Here is a 17160-nt window from a genome sequence, read left to right as displayed (position 1 = left end):
ATGTAACAAATAAAGATTATCATCAATCCAACAACAATTATTCTGATCTTATCAATTCATATTTATCCATTTTCTCAAGTGTTCATTCATTAAAAAAAAAAATATTAAAACTACAACTACAAAACAGTTTTGTTTAAATTTGTTCAAAACTTTAGTATGAACTATCATTATTCATAAAAAAGGACATTTTCTACTAGTAATATCTATAGGATAATATTTAATCAAATGAAATAATTCTTAATTTGTTTCATATAGCCTACAAAATAAATTCTCAAAAATCAGTTCTACAGGCATATCTAAAAAAAAGTAAAATTAGATAATTTTGACTCATCTTATAGTATAGAAATGGCACAGACCACAATAATAATTTGAGGGGGAAAAAAAATTAGGTTTATAGGTGTTAATTAACATTTTAATCAACAACAAATGTTAGACACTTATAAAAACTGTCTTAATCAGGCAACACAAGAATGAAAAATATTTAGAACAAACTATAGAACAATTTAAAATATAGTCACATGCAAAACAATAACCAACCATGACCTTTTTTTTTTTACATAAAATTGTGAAAGAATTATGAAGATAATACCTGCATATACATATTTTATTACATCTTTGTTTTAAACAATGATGAAATAAGTATATAAACATATGTAGTAAAAAAGTGGTGGTTAGTTATCATTTTACGTGACTATTTTAAACTAGTCTATACTTTTAAATCTTCTGAACAGCTATATGTAATTTGCTATAAATTTTAAGGACTTATCACACCACAGTTTTTCAGTTGTAAATTAAAATTTAATGTTAAATGCAAATTGGAAAATACAAAAAATACTATCTGAATTATATTGTAACAACAACTATTTACATGTCATAGAAACTAAAATAATACAGATTGTCAATTAAAATTTAATGTCAAATACAAATTGGAAAATAGAAAAACATGAATTAAAACTGAAGGTTATACAGTCCAAAATGTACAGTACATATTGGTTTTTTAATTTGAAAACTCAGATTTTATTAAACTGTGGTGTGACAAGTCCTTAAAATTTATAGCAAATTACATATAGCCATTCAGAAGATTTATTACAGTATTGGACAAAAAGCAAATAATTATAGTCTATAATTCATTATGTATATTTTTCATTTTTCTTGTGTTGTCTGATAAAAACACAGTATATACTTGTGGAAAAACATTAAAATGTTAATTTCAGAAAATTAGTTTATAGGTGTTGTTTCATTTATAAGGGATATAAGAGTAATATTAACTTTTATCACAACTTTGCTATTGCAGAAATTTATGTCATTTGTTATTTTAATTTTAAACATTATCAAAGCATATTATGTGTTACATATTCCCTATTCATTCTCTGTCAAAATTTAATAGTAAAAAGAAAAATGTCAACCAACAATTAAAAACATCCTTATTTCATTGTAAAATAAAGTAAAAAGTAATAAGATATTTAAAGTCAATATTTTTGATACCTTTAAGAAAACGTTGAATGACTATCAATTCTGTTGTCAATTCTGAATTTTACTATTTTCTGATGTGCATCATTCTTCTATTAAAAAACTTATTTGCCATTATGGCAAAAGTCATTGATTTTTTTTAATGTTATTGAAAGGCTCAAAATGCACATGCACGAGGGACTGACAATTTAAAATTACATTTAACAAAAGCATACACCAACTAAAATCGTTGTTTCTACTAATGAATTTGTTTAAAGTTATCTACTTTTGTTCAATTTAAATAAAAAATAAAATAAAAATATTTGATATTTATTTAAAAAATCCAACATTTTTTAGTGGTTCAAACTGCTAGTTTAATTGGATTAAATTAATTAATATTTTATGATCTGGTAAAGTAAGTTATTTTTTTCTGAGGAAAGAAAAAAAAATTTCACAATTTAGAAGAATTTTATATTTTCTCAGATCAGAAATCAGTAGTAGTAAAAAAAAAAAAAAAAGCAGAATGCAAAAGACAGGATATGGAAAATTAAGACTGCATTACACATTGTTGAGATTTATATAAAAATCTCAACAATGTGTAATTACCTGTTAGAAAATTAATCCAGAACAAAAAACTTTTTACATACATTTAAAAATTTATAAGAAATGTATGAGATATCAAATTATTTTAAATTGATTTTTGACTATTTTTATGTTTCTAATAAAAATTAATACATTACAAGGTTCAATGCCACACCCAAAAACACCTTTAGCAAAATTTTATCTGTATTGTGCCAAGCTGTTCGTGTTCCAATTTTAACTTAAATACTTTTAATTACAGTGAATAATTTTAGTGTCGATAGCTAAAAATAAAAAAAATTTATCATTTTAAACTTTTTTTTAATTAAGTAGTATTAAAAGATAAGATATTTTCATTTAATAAGTTCGGAAATGAATTAATATAACACGAATAATAAATAAAATCTCTATTACTCATTCGTTACAAAAACTATTATCAATGAAATTAATTTTTTTCTTGTTTTAAAATGTAATAACGATTTAGAAAAGATATTATGTAATTGACTGTAATTACAAAGAAGAAGCGAGATATTGCTACTTGGCCGGCACATAAAGACAAGGTTTGGAGGAATCGATTTTTATACATTACTATTAAAAACCTATCCGTTGGCTAAGACTAAAAGTAGGCTTAATTCTTACCGGTTTGGTATTTGCATCCTTTTCGTACTTTGCCCAAATAGCTCCATCTTGTAATCCACCGATAGCAGATACCTTACACGAAACTTGGGCACATATCTGGTTGTCAACGTAAGTTTGCCAAGACATATTTTCGGGTTTTAATTCAGAAAGGAATCAATCCAAACGAAACCTCCTCTGTTCACCAACTCGAACTAGACGGCTTCCTGCAACAAAGCGAGAATCGCCGACGGGTTAGTCACACTTATATATTCTTCCGCCGACTAATTATATTTTATTAAATCAACTTGTTCGATATAAGTAAACGTCTATTCACTTATGTCGAAAATTATTTTATAAATTGTATTAATTCGTCTAACTATAAATGGAAATATTTATTTAAAATGTATTTTTTTCAAATATTGTCAGCGCAATAACACAACCGAATAATTCCCTATTAAAGGCAATGACATCATCTTCGATACGAGCAGCGACATCTACTGAAGAAAATTTATTCTATAATAAAATTTGAAATGTTTTAAACGAGGAAAAAATTTGTTTTCTCTCGGTTGATTCGTTGATCATTTTTAGTTTTAGGAAGGCTGGCAAACTATTTTTAAATTCGTAGGGACGTGACATTACGCATGACTGATAGACTCTTTTTGGCCCATGTAGATAGAATTAAATGAATCGATTGAATAACCGAAATGGATCTGTGCTTTGAGTGATCCCGGTTTCGAATCCGCAATTGGATTCTCGACAATTTTTGCAGATACTTTCGTGTTTTGTTGTAACACAAATCATCCGCCGCCTACTCTGTGTTTTGTCAAACCGATGATGAACATGGCGGAAATCTCTAAATTCTGCATTGCGGAAAGTGTAAAACAAATTTGAAGTTTCGTCCATGTCCATGGGCGTAGCCAGGAAGGGGCATGGGTGGGCACGCCCCCAGTTAACCTGGTGCCCCTCCTCAGAAAATTACAGCCTCCACTAGGCCTCCCCATAACAAAACCATGGCTAAGCCAATGTCCATGTCTATGCAATTCACGCTTATTTCTTCTTAAAAAATTCATCAAAACGTTAAATTTCCAAGTAATCAATATTTGTCTTACATCACCAAATTTAAAGAATTAAATTTTTTATGTTTCTATTCGTGGGCGGTTCCGTTTCTCGGCCTTGTTGCCTCCCATCGTCAGCGTAAACAAATCCACGGTGGTTACAGAATAAAGACTATTTTAGTGCCAACAACGGCCCTAGGATTTGTGAGGTTATGGCAAAATATTTTTGAGAACCATTAAAAGAGCGATGGAGATAGAGGGTAGATTTATTTAGGTCAACAACAATACAAGCATTTTAAATTTAGAAACAAATGGTAAAAACACAGTAAAATAATAAAAGTGTGTACAGTACAATAATTTTACAATGAATTGGAAAGTTCAATATAACTAGAAAAATATACCTATAAAACTGTTCTTCTGCGTTTAGCAATGTTGAATTCATCAATTACAGAGGAAAAATCCAGTTCTACAACACTACTTTTTTCAATAGACAAGATCGAAAGTATTATTAAGCGTATGACGTTACGACCCGAAGAACACATAGATACATATGAGTTAGCTGTCTGGCTCGTGTAACTTCATGTAACTACAGTATATACTATATCCCTCGACACATTTCACTGTGTGGACTAATGTGTGCTGAAGGTCCCTAAAGTTTGATATCAAAACCAAAGTGAAGACACAATGGTTGCGTTCAGACTTAACCGTTTCAATTGACTGCAGCGGTAGCACGTATGTGCCGATCTTGTATCTGTTATAGAAGAGTTAAGTCTGCTGAACGCAGGAATGGTTGACTGAAGGCAATTTCAAGAACTTGATCAGTTCTAACTTTGAAAATGATAGAACTGATAATTTTTATGTCCATAAAATGAAATATTAATAATAATAGAAAAAAACTTTTTCTCAGAAAATCGAAAAAGGAAAACTAGACAATGTAAGTCCTAAGATCAACTAACTCCGATTGGGATCGGATTAAATGTCGATTTTGACTCATCCCGCGATCTGGGTTCAAATTTCGTTACACTGCCGACGAGGGACGAAAGAAGTCCGAAATATAAGAAAATATTATATACAGGTGCAATTAAAAGTTTATTCTGTTAGACCAAGAAACTGATTCAATCTCTAATTTCAACCGCAAGTTAAATCAATATAATTAGTTTTATTAATACACTATAGTCACAACAGACTAATATTAATTTTAAAAATTAAATTTTATTCATTGATATAACGATTATCCAAAATATCCAGTTATTTTGATGTAACAGTTCAATTTTGTCTCTCGATAAATTTTTGATTTCGCGTGCCTAAACTGTATCCAAATTCTCTCTGTTTCGTTTAGACTTAAGGGCGGAAGAGGGCAGATATAAGCATTGCTAAAGTTAGAAGTGGGTGGAAAGGATCCTCGTGCATAGTTGCCAGATCTGAAGGTTAAAAAGTAGCGTGGTTGTGCTCCAAAAGTAGCGGATTTGAACTGTTTGTAGCCCAAACAATAAAACCGAATTATTTTGCAACTATGCACTTTTACTAATAAAATAAGTTTGTAATATATATATATGGACATTCGGTGTATCTGCATCAATTTTCTCTAAATCAAAGCGAGTCATTCGCAGGCGCGGCGATTCATTTTTTGAACTTAGAAACTTAGCGACTGCGACTTTTGTTTTCAGTTTTAAGGCCTCTCTGTTTACACTGTATCAAGAACTGTTGTATCTGTTAGACTAGTTTAGAGACTCGGAGAGATTAGTAAAAACTAGTTAAACTCGCGTAACTGGTTATACAACAAAGAATACACAAAGATTACACTGTCTTGACTCACGGAAGGGGAGTGTGAAACGAGGTCACCGTCCCCGAAGGGTTAACAATGGAAGTGTTAAGAAAAAGCGACGTGCACTATTTACAGGCGCAGATGCGTTTTTGCGAAAAATCGAACATATTTTCAGACCCATCTAAAAATTCTCTAATTAGTCTGGAAACAGGGAAACCTAATTCTTGCATTCTGTGAAAAAAGATGGAGATTGGCTATAATGTAATAATCTTAATCTTTGCTGTCGTTACTTTTGCCCGAGTAACACTGGGCCTATTCGCTACATTTTTAGTAGACGTTTCCTTTTTTCCCCTTTTTTTAGGTATACCTAAAAAAAAAGAAAAAAAGGAAACGTCTACTAAAAATGTAGTGAAATCGTCAAATTAGAGAAAGGAACGTTCTAAAACAGAAGTAGAGTCAAGAAGTCAAGCGGGAAAAAACAGGAAAACGAAGTAAAAGTACAAATAAATTTGTGAGTAGCATATTTTCGTTTTAAAAAAATAATTAAAAATAGGCGCATATTGATAGATATATGAGAGGAAAAAAATTAATAAAATTAGCAGTGTTAGTGGCAATGGATTGTGGATTACTGGAGCGAACGACGGATAGAAAACGGAAGCAAAGTATCTTTATCTTTGTTAAACGTTGCAACTTTATTTATACAATTAAGTGTAATGAAATTAAATAAAACTTTATTAGTTTTGTATGATACAATAAATATTGTGCGATTTTATATATGAAAATAAAGTAGCGTATTTTTAAGAATTGTAGCCTGAAGGTAATTATTACTAGCCCAAAAAGTAGCGTGTCGCCCAATTTAAAATTTTTGTAGCGAGGGCACTTAAAAAGTAGCCCAATCCGCTACTTGTAGCCCAATCTGGCAACTATGTCCTCGTGTAGTGCTCTGTCAGTATTGTTTCCCAGCCTTTATATATATATTAGGTACTTTGTGGTCGTTCGTATCGGGTTTTCTAACTTTTGTAGCGTTACTAAAATATTTGTAATTTTTTCGTTTGTCATGTGCCACCTTCGGTGGCTGCTGCCTGCTTGTTCGGGATTGGTTGTCATGACACCATGTGACTAAGGCTGGAGGTTCCGGATGGCGGCAAACATAAAAACACGTACACGACACGTGCGGAACACCTGCCTAGTGGACTCCGTTGCCGCTCATAATGGCGGTAACCAGACCCTAAACCAGGGGGGACAACATACGGTCCGCGATTAATTTTTCAAAATTAGCTACTTAACTTCCAATAATTGGTGGAATGGATTTGCGATACTTCTTTATGTTTTAAAAAAGTTCCATTGTAGAGATTTACAACTTTTGCATTCGTCTGTTATAAATTTACACTATTTGAAGAACGAAAGACTCCACACTCTCTGAAATTCATCTGCCATTCCGCCATGTCACTCTGTTTATGCTGACGTGTGACGCACAGCGCCGCCTGCCTGTCGACCTTTTTTTTGCCTGTACGTTTCTTCGCATTGTAAAATGACATTGCGCATGCGTCAGAAACTTCTGTTCGAACAAACCTGACCTGCCGCCCGGACAGCGTATTTGTATTTAACATGATTTAATTTTAATATTTCGTTCGGCCCGTGAAAAAAGTTTTCTTTCCAATTCGGCCCGGGGGGGGAAACTGTTGGCCAGGGGTAGCCAACAGTTTTTGCCCTAAACACTGGGAAGTTCGTGCGTTCGCGCCCCGGTCGGACAGGGAGGCAGCTTGGAGTTTTCCGGGTTTTCTCCTTGCAGATAACGCCTAAATAGGGGTCAGCTCCCATAAAAGTCCTCCCGGAAGACATTCTTCTTTCCCCGCGCTCCGTTCGGCCGTTTTCAATAAGGCCAGCTCTTCGGTCGCTTAGCGATCAACCACCGTCTCTCGGAGTAAAAGCAAAAAGCAATAAACTCCAATCGTCAGGTTCCAGGTAGAAGGTAGTGCGGAACACCTTGTCCTTTCTGGACTACGCTTGGTGAAGACTCTCGAGCCCCGGGCCAAGAGGACGACAGCGAGAAAGGTCACCGTTTACGACTTGGAAGATAGGACAATATATCGGACTTTTTGTTTGAGAAGATAATCCACGTGCATCGGTGAACCATTGATCGTCAAGTCCAGAGACCTTCGTGGATGTTGAAGAAGGTTAAGGAAATAACCTGTATCTGAGGTTATTTTGGTGTTTTCTTTATTAATTGTCAGATATCAATTTGTACCGCGAGCCACTAGTAACGATATGTGTGTATTAATGGATACCAACAAGCGATCGTCACTGTAAATATTGTAAATATCTTTGTTAGTTAAATATTATTGTTATTCATAGTAATTAGTATATTAGAGATATAGGGTGTTAAGCCACTAGTTAGTGTTACGCTAGTGCCAACGGAAGGAAGGTTAGATCTGTGTATGTATTGTACGTACTGTACAGTACATGAACTTCAGTATCATAAAGTGGTTGTTTAGAATTGCTTATTGCGTGATCTATTTTTTTTTCTTTTTTTTTTTGTTCGGCCATTAGTATCCTTATCAACACTAAGTCTGGATCTCTCGGTGATTCCAAGACACTACACTCGTTACAAGACAATTCTTTTCTTTCAATGGGTTCTTTTGCCCGTTCCTCTTCTATCTTTCTCTTCGGTTCGCGATTTCCTTCGTCGTCGGCACATCTCGACCTCTTGCTGTTATTCATCTTGACTTCTGTTTCAATCTCTTCTATCGGAAGCGGCTCTTCTATTATCACCACGTCCATCTCGTTTTCTTGGTAATCCGAACACCCGGGTCTTTTTTGTATAACCAACATTTTCGATTCGGGGTTTTTTATTTTCGCTCCTGCACGAGTTCCTTTGACCGGATTGAAGGGTTTTTCTTTCAATCCGGTCAAATTACCGAATCGAATTACCGGACCACGTCTCGATTGACTAGAGAGAGAGCTTACAAAACATCGCGAGTGGAGTAAATACCTTGAGATGTAGATGATACCTTGGAAATCTTGAGACTGTTGACAAAGTTCCAAAGAACGTAAGTTCGTTAGGATTTGGTCAGATTGACGAAATTTCGATGTAAATGATAAGGACGGATGGATCCTTCAACGGATGAACGGCGAAACGGCGGGAGACGATAAACCAAGGCACACACACACTTGACAATTGTCAAAACTTTTTTCACTTTTACGTCATCGTTTTCCTTTTATTTCGGGTTCTCGGGTTCGAGATCTCGCGGTATACGTCAGGGGTGAAAGTCCCTTTTGACCAATGGTGAATTAAATGACATAATCGTTTTTCAATAGTTAACTCATCTTCTACAAGGAAGTATTGCCGTAAGAACGAAGGTTTACGATTGATTTTTATGAGAACATTTGTCGGGTGTTTTCCGTTTTTGTTTCTGTGGTTGAATTAACCCTAACTTTCTAACATCGGTTGGAAAACGGCAAATAAAACAAAAGATTTAAATCGAATCTCGTTATTCTTATATTCGGGTCCTCACATAAATATTGCGATTCACTACGTAATTTAGATAAATCAAAAAATTCTCCATAAAATTTACTTAATTTAAAAAATTAAAACTCGCTTCAGAAAAATGTCTTTCATAATATTTAAAATTATTAACATCTGAAAGTGATAAAAATTCTAAAGATTTTATGTCTGAAAATCTGTCAATACAATTCTGTATCAATATATCAATTTCCATATCCATTATCCATATATCCAAATATCCATTTCATAAAATAGACGTTTATATAACTCCTTTTTAGACCCAATATCAGTATGTCTCATTAATTTTTTTGGTTGAATTTCAGAAAACTTTTCATCTTTTTCCAAAGCATCCCAAATCAAATCAAATCAAAATCATTTCTGTCGTAAAAAGTCAATAAACTGATTTATTCTAGTAATACAATATGCTATATTAAAATTCTTTTTTGTAATATATAAAATCTGACTGTGGAATATTTGATGAAAAACTAGTAATAAAAAGTGGAAATCAAATCTATTAAATAATGGTATAATCCTCTTGCAGCAATTGTAGTATCAGAATCCCATTATTCTGGATTTTCAACCATATTCAACAACAAAAATTTTAATTCTTGTTTATATTCCAAAATGCAATTCACAACCCTGTATTATAATTCTATCTAATAGGTGTGGCTGAAGGAAAACGTTTTTTGACTTCTAAGTTTAAGGATGCGACTATGCAGACGCGAGCGAGCGAGAATATGTGGCGAGAAGAGGTGATGACGTTTCACGCTCTCTGTTTCTTACTCCAGTTTATTACGACCACACAGACGAGAGCGTGAAACGTCATCACCTCTTCTCGCCACATATTCTCGCTCGCTCGCGTCTGCATAGTCTCACCCTTAGGACCAATTAGAAAGTGGGGATGAGAAAAGATAACCAATCGAAGTGTTGATCAAGGACCGAAGATAAAAACTCTGATATCAAGGACAAAGAGAGCTCCTCTCTCCGAATTTTTCATAGTGCAAGATCTTGCTTTAAGTCCAGGATGAGGTGGAGAATGTCACTATCTGGACTGTCCTCGCCTCCTCCAGGGACTGAACAACGTCACCCCGGGGCAAAAGAGAATAGTGAAGGATCCTTTTCTCGGGACTCTCTCTTTTAAAAGAACCAGAAGATTTAGTCTTCACCTGCTTGTTTTTATTTGTTTAGAATAAATCGAGATGATTTTCTTTGTAACTGTGGAGTCTCATTCGGCGTCTATCACGCTCACATTCCGAATCAGTACCTCTCTTCCGTTCTGACTTTAAGCTCAACTTGGCGACCTTACAGAACTGCAAATGTAACAAATACTAGTGCATATATACTTTAAATAATTACTAATTTAATAATTTAACTACTAAAATATACTACCAAAATTGTGAGACCCTTGCAGGCGCGAGGTCCTAGGCGTCGCCTTTAAGTTAGGCTATTTCTGAATAGTGCTCACAGGGCGAACTAAAAAAATTATCGTAAATATGAATTTCAATTAAAAAATAATTTGCATGAAGCATGTCCATTTTCTGGCTTATCGTCTCATATGATATATCAAAATCGATTATGAATGATACAATGTTACGGAAGTAATTTCATTACGAGCAAAAATTATTGGGACATCGTCATAAAACCGGGTTGCAATTTTTAATATTTTTAATTTAAAATGTATGCTCTCGATCTCAAATTAGTAGTGTCTTGTCCCTTTACATCATACTTTTCCTTTAACAATAGATTTTATGCCGGTCATCTATGTAACTCCGTTCTGGGGAAAATTTTTGAATTGAAATCATGTGACTAGGTACTAACTTTCGGTATATAGTTAATCGGTGCTTCCTATATCTGGTCTTCATCTATCTAACACCGTTGTCAAGATTAAGGAAGAACAAAGACGGATGACAGAAGGAATTTATAGGTATACATTTTTTTTTTTTTTCAAATTGCAGCCCATAAAGATCTTTCGTGACAAAGTTAGCAATTCAAAAATTAAAATCATCATCGATTTTTCGTTTGATTTGATGGGTTTCGGCAAGTGCAACACGAGCGATCTGCCAAGTGGAACTTTCTATGAAAAACTGACCCGTATGGGTGTTAGACACACGAATAAAACCCAGTAACTCCACGGGGCTGGGCTGTAGATTAGGAACGAACAATGACCAATGACAGGTGTCAAGTGGTTTTTACCCATTTTGTCACTGGTGGGCCTCGATTAATCGTAATATATCAGTCTTCATATATAATTATTCAACTAAAATAATACACCTTTGAATACGATATTCTCAATTTACAATAACACATTTTGAGAACAATTATTATTTATTATTTGATATTTATAAAGTTTAACTAAAAACGATAGGTAAAGGAGAGTGAAGTAAAAGTTCGCGGTGAGTAAAAGTGCTCAGTAGAGATATAATTAGTTGTATAAATGGGCTATGAACCCAAAGTTGAGTTTTAACACTTTAATTAAACACTTGGCTTTATTTCCACCAACCAAGTGTTTAATTAAAACTCAACTTTGGGTTCATAGTCCAACAATCATCAAACACGGTTTTAAAGAAGAGATAGTTGTATAAATGTCAGGTTGGCATTACTGAGTTAGTTTATAAGTACTCTTGCTGAAGACTTAATAATAACTGATTGACGTGAATAGTTTTCAAATCATGAGGTAAGATTCATTTTTTATCTTTCTGATATATTTTAATTGTTTAAGTACTATATTTCATAATTAAGTATAAACTTAAGAAAATCGTTCCTTAGATATTTTGATAAACTCGTTTCTTGTGTGCAATATGGTGGACTAAACATTTAGAAAAAACGATGCTGCCGGGCAAATGTTCGCACGAAACTGTGGGACAAAAATGCGCATACGAAATTCTTTATGTAAGTACGCCGATTTGAGGGGGGAAATTTTACTTTCTTATCAGGAATGACCTAAGGCCCTCGCATATGTGGGCGGCGATTTGCGGAGGCAGAAAAGACAAGTGTTAACAATAAACTGTTTATTTTGTCGATATATGCTTACATCTATATGACAGTCTAAAGATTTTGGACTTCCGTCGGGGTTGTATCCTTGAAGTTTCTCTCGTCTTGATGGGGCAACGGCGAGTTAACGTTCGGAGTATATGACTTGCACAAAGGATGGCGGAAAGTCGCACAATTCTTGGTGATGACAGAGGAGAAACCCTTGGCTTGAACGGGAAGATCGATCAAGCAGGTCGCTCCCGTCTTTTATCACACGGTCATTTTATACCTTTTACCCCCTTATTCTTCTTCCCATTCGTCAGGCTTTCCCCTCCTGCTCCTGCTATTGGTCTCTTACCTGTCTCCATTTTCTTTTGTTCATCTCGTTTTTCTCTATTCTTTATGAGCGACGATGTCAAAGTCTGGTGTCGCCGACTCGACACTTATGTAACTTGTTTTTCGTTGTTTGTTAATTTATTAAATTATAGCTTTGCTTATTAAATGCGAACTATTTCTGGGCCTCGCATTTACAGAGGATTTTGCACCTTGTGCAGTAACAGATGTGCACGTTGATAAAGAAACACAAATATCTGCAGTATCGGATAGAAAGATCAATGAAGAAGCTTCATAATCTGGAAGAATGGATTCAGATGCGAGGATTGGAGAATGGGCAAAAATTGTTTAATTGAAAAAGTTAATTTAATGAAAAGTTTTTTTTCTTATTAAATTCTGTTCATCAATACACACTTCGTATAGTTTGTCATAAAAACATTCTCCTGCAAACTTTTACTGTACCATGTCCGCACTTTTGTAACTTTTTGAGAAAAGTTTATTAAATGACATATATTCAATATATCAATAAAAATCCTACGAAATCTTAAAGACAACAGTTTGAGAATTATTATTCGTATGTTTCAAGAATCTCACTCTTCTAACAAAGAATTTATTTTGTATAAAAAACTAACTGCGTACCTGGCTGGCCCCACACTCCTCTATCATTGAGAATTCGTTCCGTGTCTGAAGCATAATCTTTGGAAGAATTAATTGAATCAATTTTCTTCACAAACTTTAAAATATTGATAGAATGTTAACTAAATTTGGCTTTGTATCTTTTCTTTTTTGACGAAATACTTTAAGATACAGAAAGCAAATGTAACCTAATAATCTGAAAACGAAAGTAAGTTTTTACCAACATATACAAAGAAAATTAGCAAGTGAACAGATAGTTTTTGCTATACGCTCTAATTATTTTTAAAGTAGAAATGTTGTTTTAAGCTAATTTCATCTTCATTTTTGGATCCATTTCAATCTTTGATTTTATCTACTGGAAAGTGGAACAACCTAAAATCTTTTATCGACATATTTGAACAATTAGGATTACTAATCATTTTTTAAATCCAAGATCTTAAATTCTTATACTGTTCGTACAAGTTATTAGGCTATTGGTCAAAACCGAAGGAAAATTGTTAACCATCATAAACGCCTTTGCTAATGTCTTAAACCAGTGTTTCCCAACCTTTTTGTATTAGTGGCATACTTTGAATTTAAATAGATTCCTGAGACACGCCATAATTTTTTAAATATGTTGAAATTTAAAATGTTTTAAAATGTTAAAAATTGTTACAATCATAATACACTTTAATATATACATATATTTATTATGAAAGAAATAACTGTGTCAAATATAATGGAACCAAATATATTAAACGTTAAAATAGTTTGAAGTGGAAATATATCATCAGACTTGGTGCTCTATCAATTGAGCCCACCAATGGCCAAGTGGATAAAACTACTGAACATTGGTCGTGGGTTTGCGTCTACCCAACGTGCATGCCACGTGTAGTTTTCCGGGTTTTCTTCGCGTAAATTGGGCCAATAGCGAAGTTGCTGAAGTTTTAAACTCGAAAACGTGTAAGTGGGACGTTCAGCGCCGCTTTCCTGTAAGCCTAGAAGTTTGACAATGGCGTTTGGAATGTCGAGCATGATTCCACTGACTTTCCAAAGGCCATTGTCAAAACTTCTAGGCTTACAGGAAAGCCGCGCTGATCGTCCGATGTACACGTTTTCGCGTTTAAAACTTCGACCTCAACCTCGTTAATACGTGCGATTCGAACGAACGCCATGGCCGCGTTTCTTTATACAACGTGTAGCGAAAATGATGTCAAAAGCAGCTGTCGCTACACGTTGCTGCATCATAGTTTAGAAACGCTTTCCGCTCGAGCGAAACATGGATGCCGTAATCTATCTTTTAATTCCAGTTACAGCCAAAAGTAGCGCTTTAGTTAAAGAACTACAATATTTAAATAAAGAGATATAAAGAATTGAGCATTTCTCTTTCCGAAAATGTGAAGAAAATAGAGATGGGCAATGTATAATTATATTTAAAATATAGTATTTTCTTATTCTTTAGACAACTTTCAGTCATTTTATAAAATTTAATCCTTCTTAATGTTTCCATATTATTTTTATCAACAGTCACTTCGACTTTATTTTCGCAGCATAATATCGTATTATACACAAGCGTCCATTTTGCTTTACACGTGTAGCGGACGTAAAAGCTGCTTTATCTTTGCTGCAGCGACCTCTTTCAGCAAACGTTTAGAAACGGGTACGAGTGTTCGCTGTAAAGCGTTTCTCGAGTGCTGCATAACGAAACGCGGCCTTAGCTAATGTATTGATCAAAGTTCACCAGAGATGGGAGAGGATAGCCTTAACTCCCTAACATTATGTTTAATGTGTTATTCATCATGTTAGGGGGTTTTTAAATTTACGGGCTATGTTACATAGCCTCTAAATTTTACGTGTTACAATTACACACAGCGTTTTTCTAATTCTCCATGAAATCATCTTTTCTACCATGAGAATGAGTGAAATTACGTTAACATTAAGCACGCCTTTGTTTTTCCGATGAAATTCTCCACCAGTTTGATACGTCACGTCCACCTTTCTATTTAAAAAATTGGATTTGAATCCAAGATGGCGGATCTCAACATGTCTGCCTTTTTGGTAACGTGGTCCTACAGATTCCCCCTCTCAAGAGTCGGGACATTAGATTACTGTTTGCCAAACCGCTTTTGTTTTATATGGATGTTTCCATGCATTTGGGCGATTTTGTACTATACTTCACCCATGCTGGCCAGTACAAGTAAGGTATAGGAATGACACACTACATATACTTTTATACTACTCAAGATAAACAACCGCCTCTGGATTGGTTTTGAATTTAGATCCTTAGTTGATATCTATTGTACGGTTATCAGCCTATCATCATACTTTTACTTAAGAAAAATAATTGAGGTGCCTATACAAAGAGAGCAACAATTTTCATGCAGATTTAAAAAAAAATTTAAATCATTAATTACTGCAGCTTATTTTTGCTGACAGAAATTTTCCATTCTTAAAAAAGTAATTTTTATAATCAGTAAGTAAAATTATTCAATCAATATAATAATAATAATTATTATTATAAACAAGTGTTTGAAATGTTTTCTACATGTAGTTAGTAAATTGTTTTTAATTTAAACAGTCCTAATATTCATAGATGCATAAACATCTGTTTTTAGAAAATCTTTACACCATTCTGCCACCATTTCCAATATGCATCTAAAGCCCTGGTCACTAACAGATTTTATTGTCTCAAAATGATGCCCAATGCAATGCAGTTTAAGATAGTGCCTCAGTTGTCTTGAAAATAATGTCCATGAGGTGACCAACCATCCTAATTTTCCAATGTTTAATTCTGGCTGGAAGAGATCAATGCATGATTCATGATATTTCACGGAACATCCTCCACTGGGTGGATGTTCTGAACCTTCTTGCCACTTCCTAACCACAGTATTCCTTGAGGGGCATGTCATATGTTAAAATGATGTTTGTGTAGCCGTAACTGAGTTGCTTCATATGAATGCTTCTACCACAACAACATGCTATTGTACAGACCAGTGTTCTTTTGATCACTGAACTTCAAGAAATGTGCAGCTTGAATATATTAATGCCACTAGTGCCACTTTGCAGTAAAATTTGTAACAACAAAATAAAAACCATAGTCTTTTGTCTCAGTCTGTATTATCATCATTTTATGTACATATTTGATAATGCACATTAGTAATACTTAATTTAATTTATTGCAAGTTTTTAATTCATCTATAGTATTCTCTATTATCCTAAAGTTATATTTCAATTAACTTTTAATTGATAAGCAACTCAAAAAGTTAATGTCATTTATGTTCATAAATACACTCTCTTCAAATATGCTTGGATGGTGGGAAGGCTGAATCAAGGCATAAAAAAATCCAGACAAACCAGGGCCAGTGCTACTCCAGGTCCTGGGTTAGATGCTCAAATTTTTTACAGTAATCTGTCCTGTTTCTTTCAAACCTTATAACCCTTACCTGCCACCATTTCCAATATGCATCTAAAGCCCTGGTCACACCATGCGATTTCCGGCCGCGCAGGCGACCGCGACTGCAACACGCGAGAGTCTTCTCGTGGTCACACATTTTCGCTGGCGTTGCAACTCGGAAACACGTGACCCTATAATAAACCAATAAAATTAGTGGCTTGTTTTTGACTTCTTTCGTGAGTTCACCGATATTTTACGTTTCACTTCAGATTATTTACGGAATTTTAGCCTTTTTTTTTATTATTAAAATGGCAAGCAGTTCCTTTTCTGGAATGAATAAAAGAAAAAGGCGATAATTTTGTTAAAGCTGGCGAGAATATACGAAGAGAAAAATAAGAGAAAACGTTCATGCTGGGTTAACTTGGCGAAATGAAAATCAACGGACTAAACGATCTTGCTTTCACCAGCTGATGAATGAATAAAGGCTTTCGGATGCCGAAGGTTATAGGGCAGGAGTGACCAACAAGTCGATCGCCAAGCCAATTTTGGTCGATCGCTCGCGATGTCTTGACTTAATGTATTATATTTGTGGGTATACTATAGATTACTCCCTATGGAATTTCGTGTGTTTGGGTATATATCTGAACTCAGGGGACCGAGACGAGTTCAACGATACTCTACTTTTGGACCGGAGACGAAAAATAAAAAAGTTATCATACTTTTTTCCGGCGATCGCGCGATGATAGGGAGTCGCGTCGCTCTCCGCTAAGTCGGCCTCGCTATCGCGATCGGAAGTCCCGTCGCTTGCCGTTAAAATTGCCTTTAGTAGACGTTTCCCCCGTTTTTTACTTTGTTCAAGAACTACCGTGAATCGATC

The 17160-nt window shown here is 34.4% G+C and overlaps 1 protein-coding gene across 1 annotated transcript in view; it reads right to left on the bottom strand.

The window, feature by feature from the left end:
• The window catches only part of LOC136989107 (profilin-like), a 44391-nt gene extending 41486 nt beyond the window's left edge, over positions 1-2905 (bottom strand). The window contains exon 1 of the mRNA XM_067287214.1: positions 2668-2905. Within this exon, the coding sequence (XP_067143315.1) occupies positions 2668-2793 (126 nt within the window). The 5' untranslated portion in view covers positions 2794-2905. The remainder of the gene's footprint in view (positions 1-2667) is intronic.
• Between the last annotated feature and the right edge of the window lie 14255 nt (positions 2906-17160).

The sequence above is a fragment of the Centruroides vittatus genome, unplaced genomic scaffold, assembly GCF_030686945.1.
Source record: "Centruroides vittatus isolate TY-2023 unplaced genomic scaffold, ASM3068694v2 scaffold_435, whole genome shotgun sequence".
In the NCBI taxonomy this organism is placed as follows: Eukaryota; Metazoa; Arthropoda; class Arachnida; order Scorpiones; family Buthidae; genus Centruroides; species Centruroides vittatus.
Note: the sequence above shows the minus strand (reverse complement) of the source record. Positions and strands in the feature narration are given on the sequence as shown.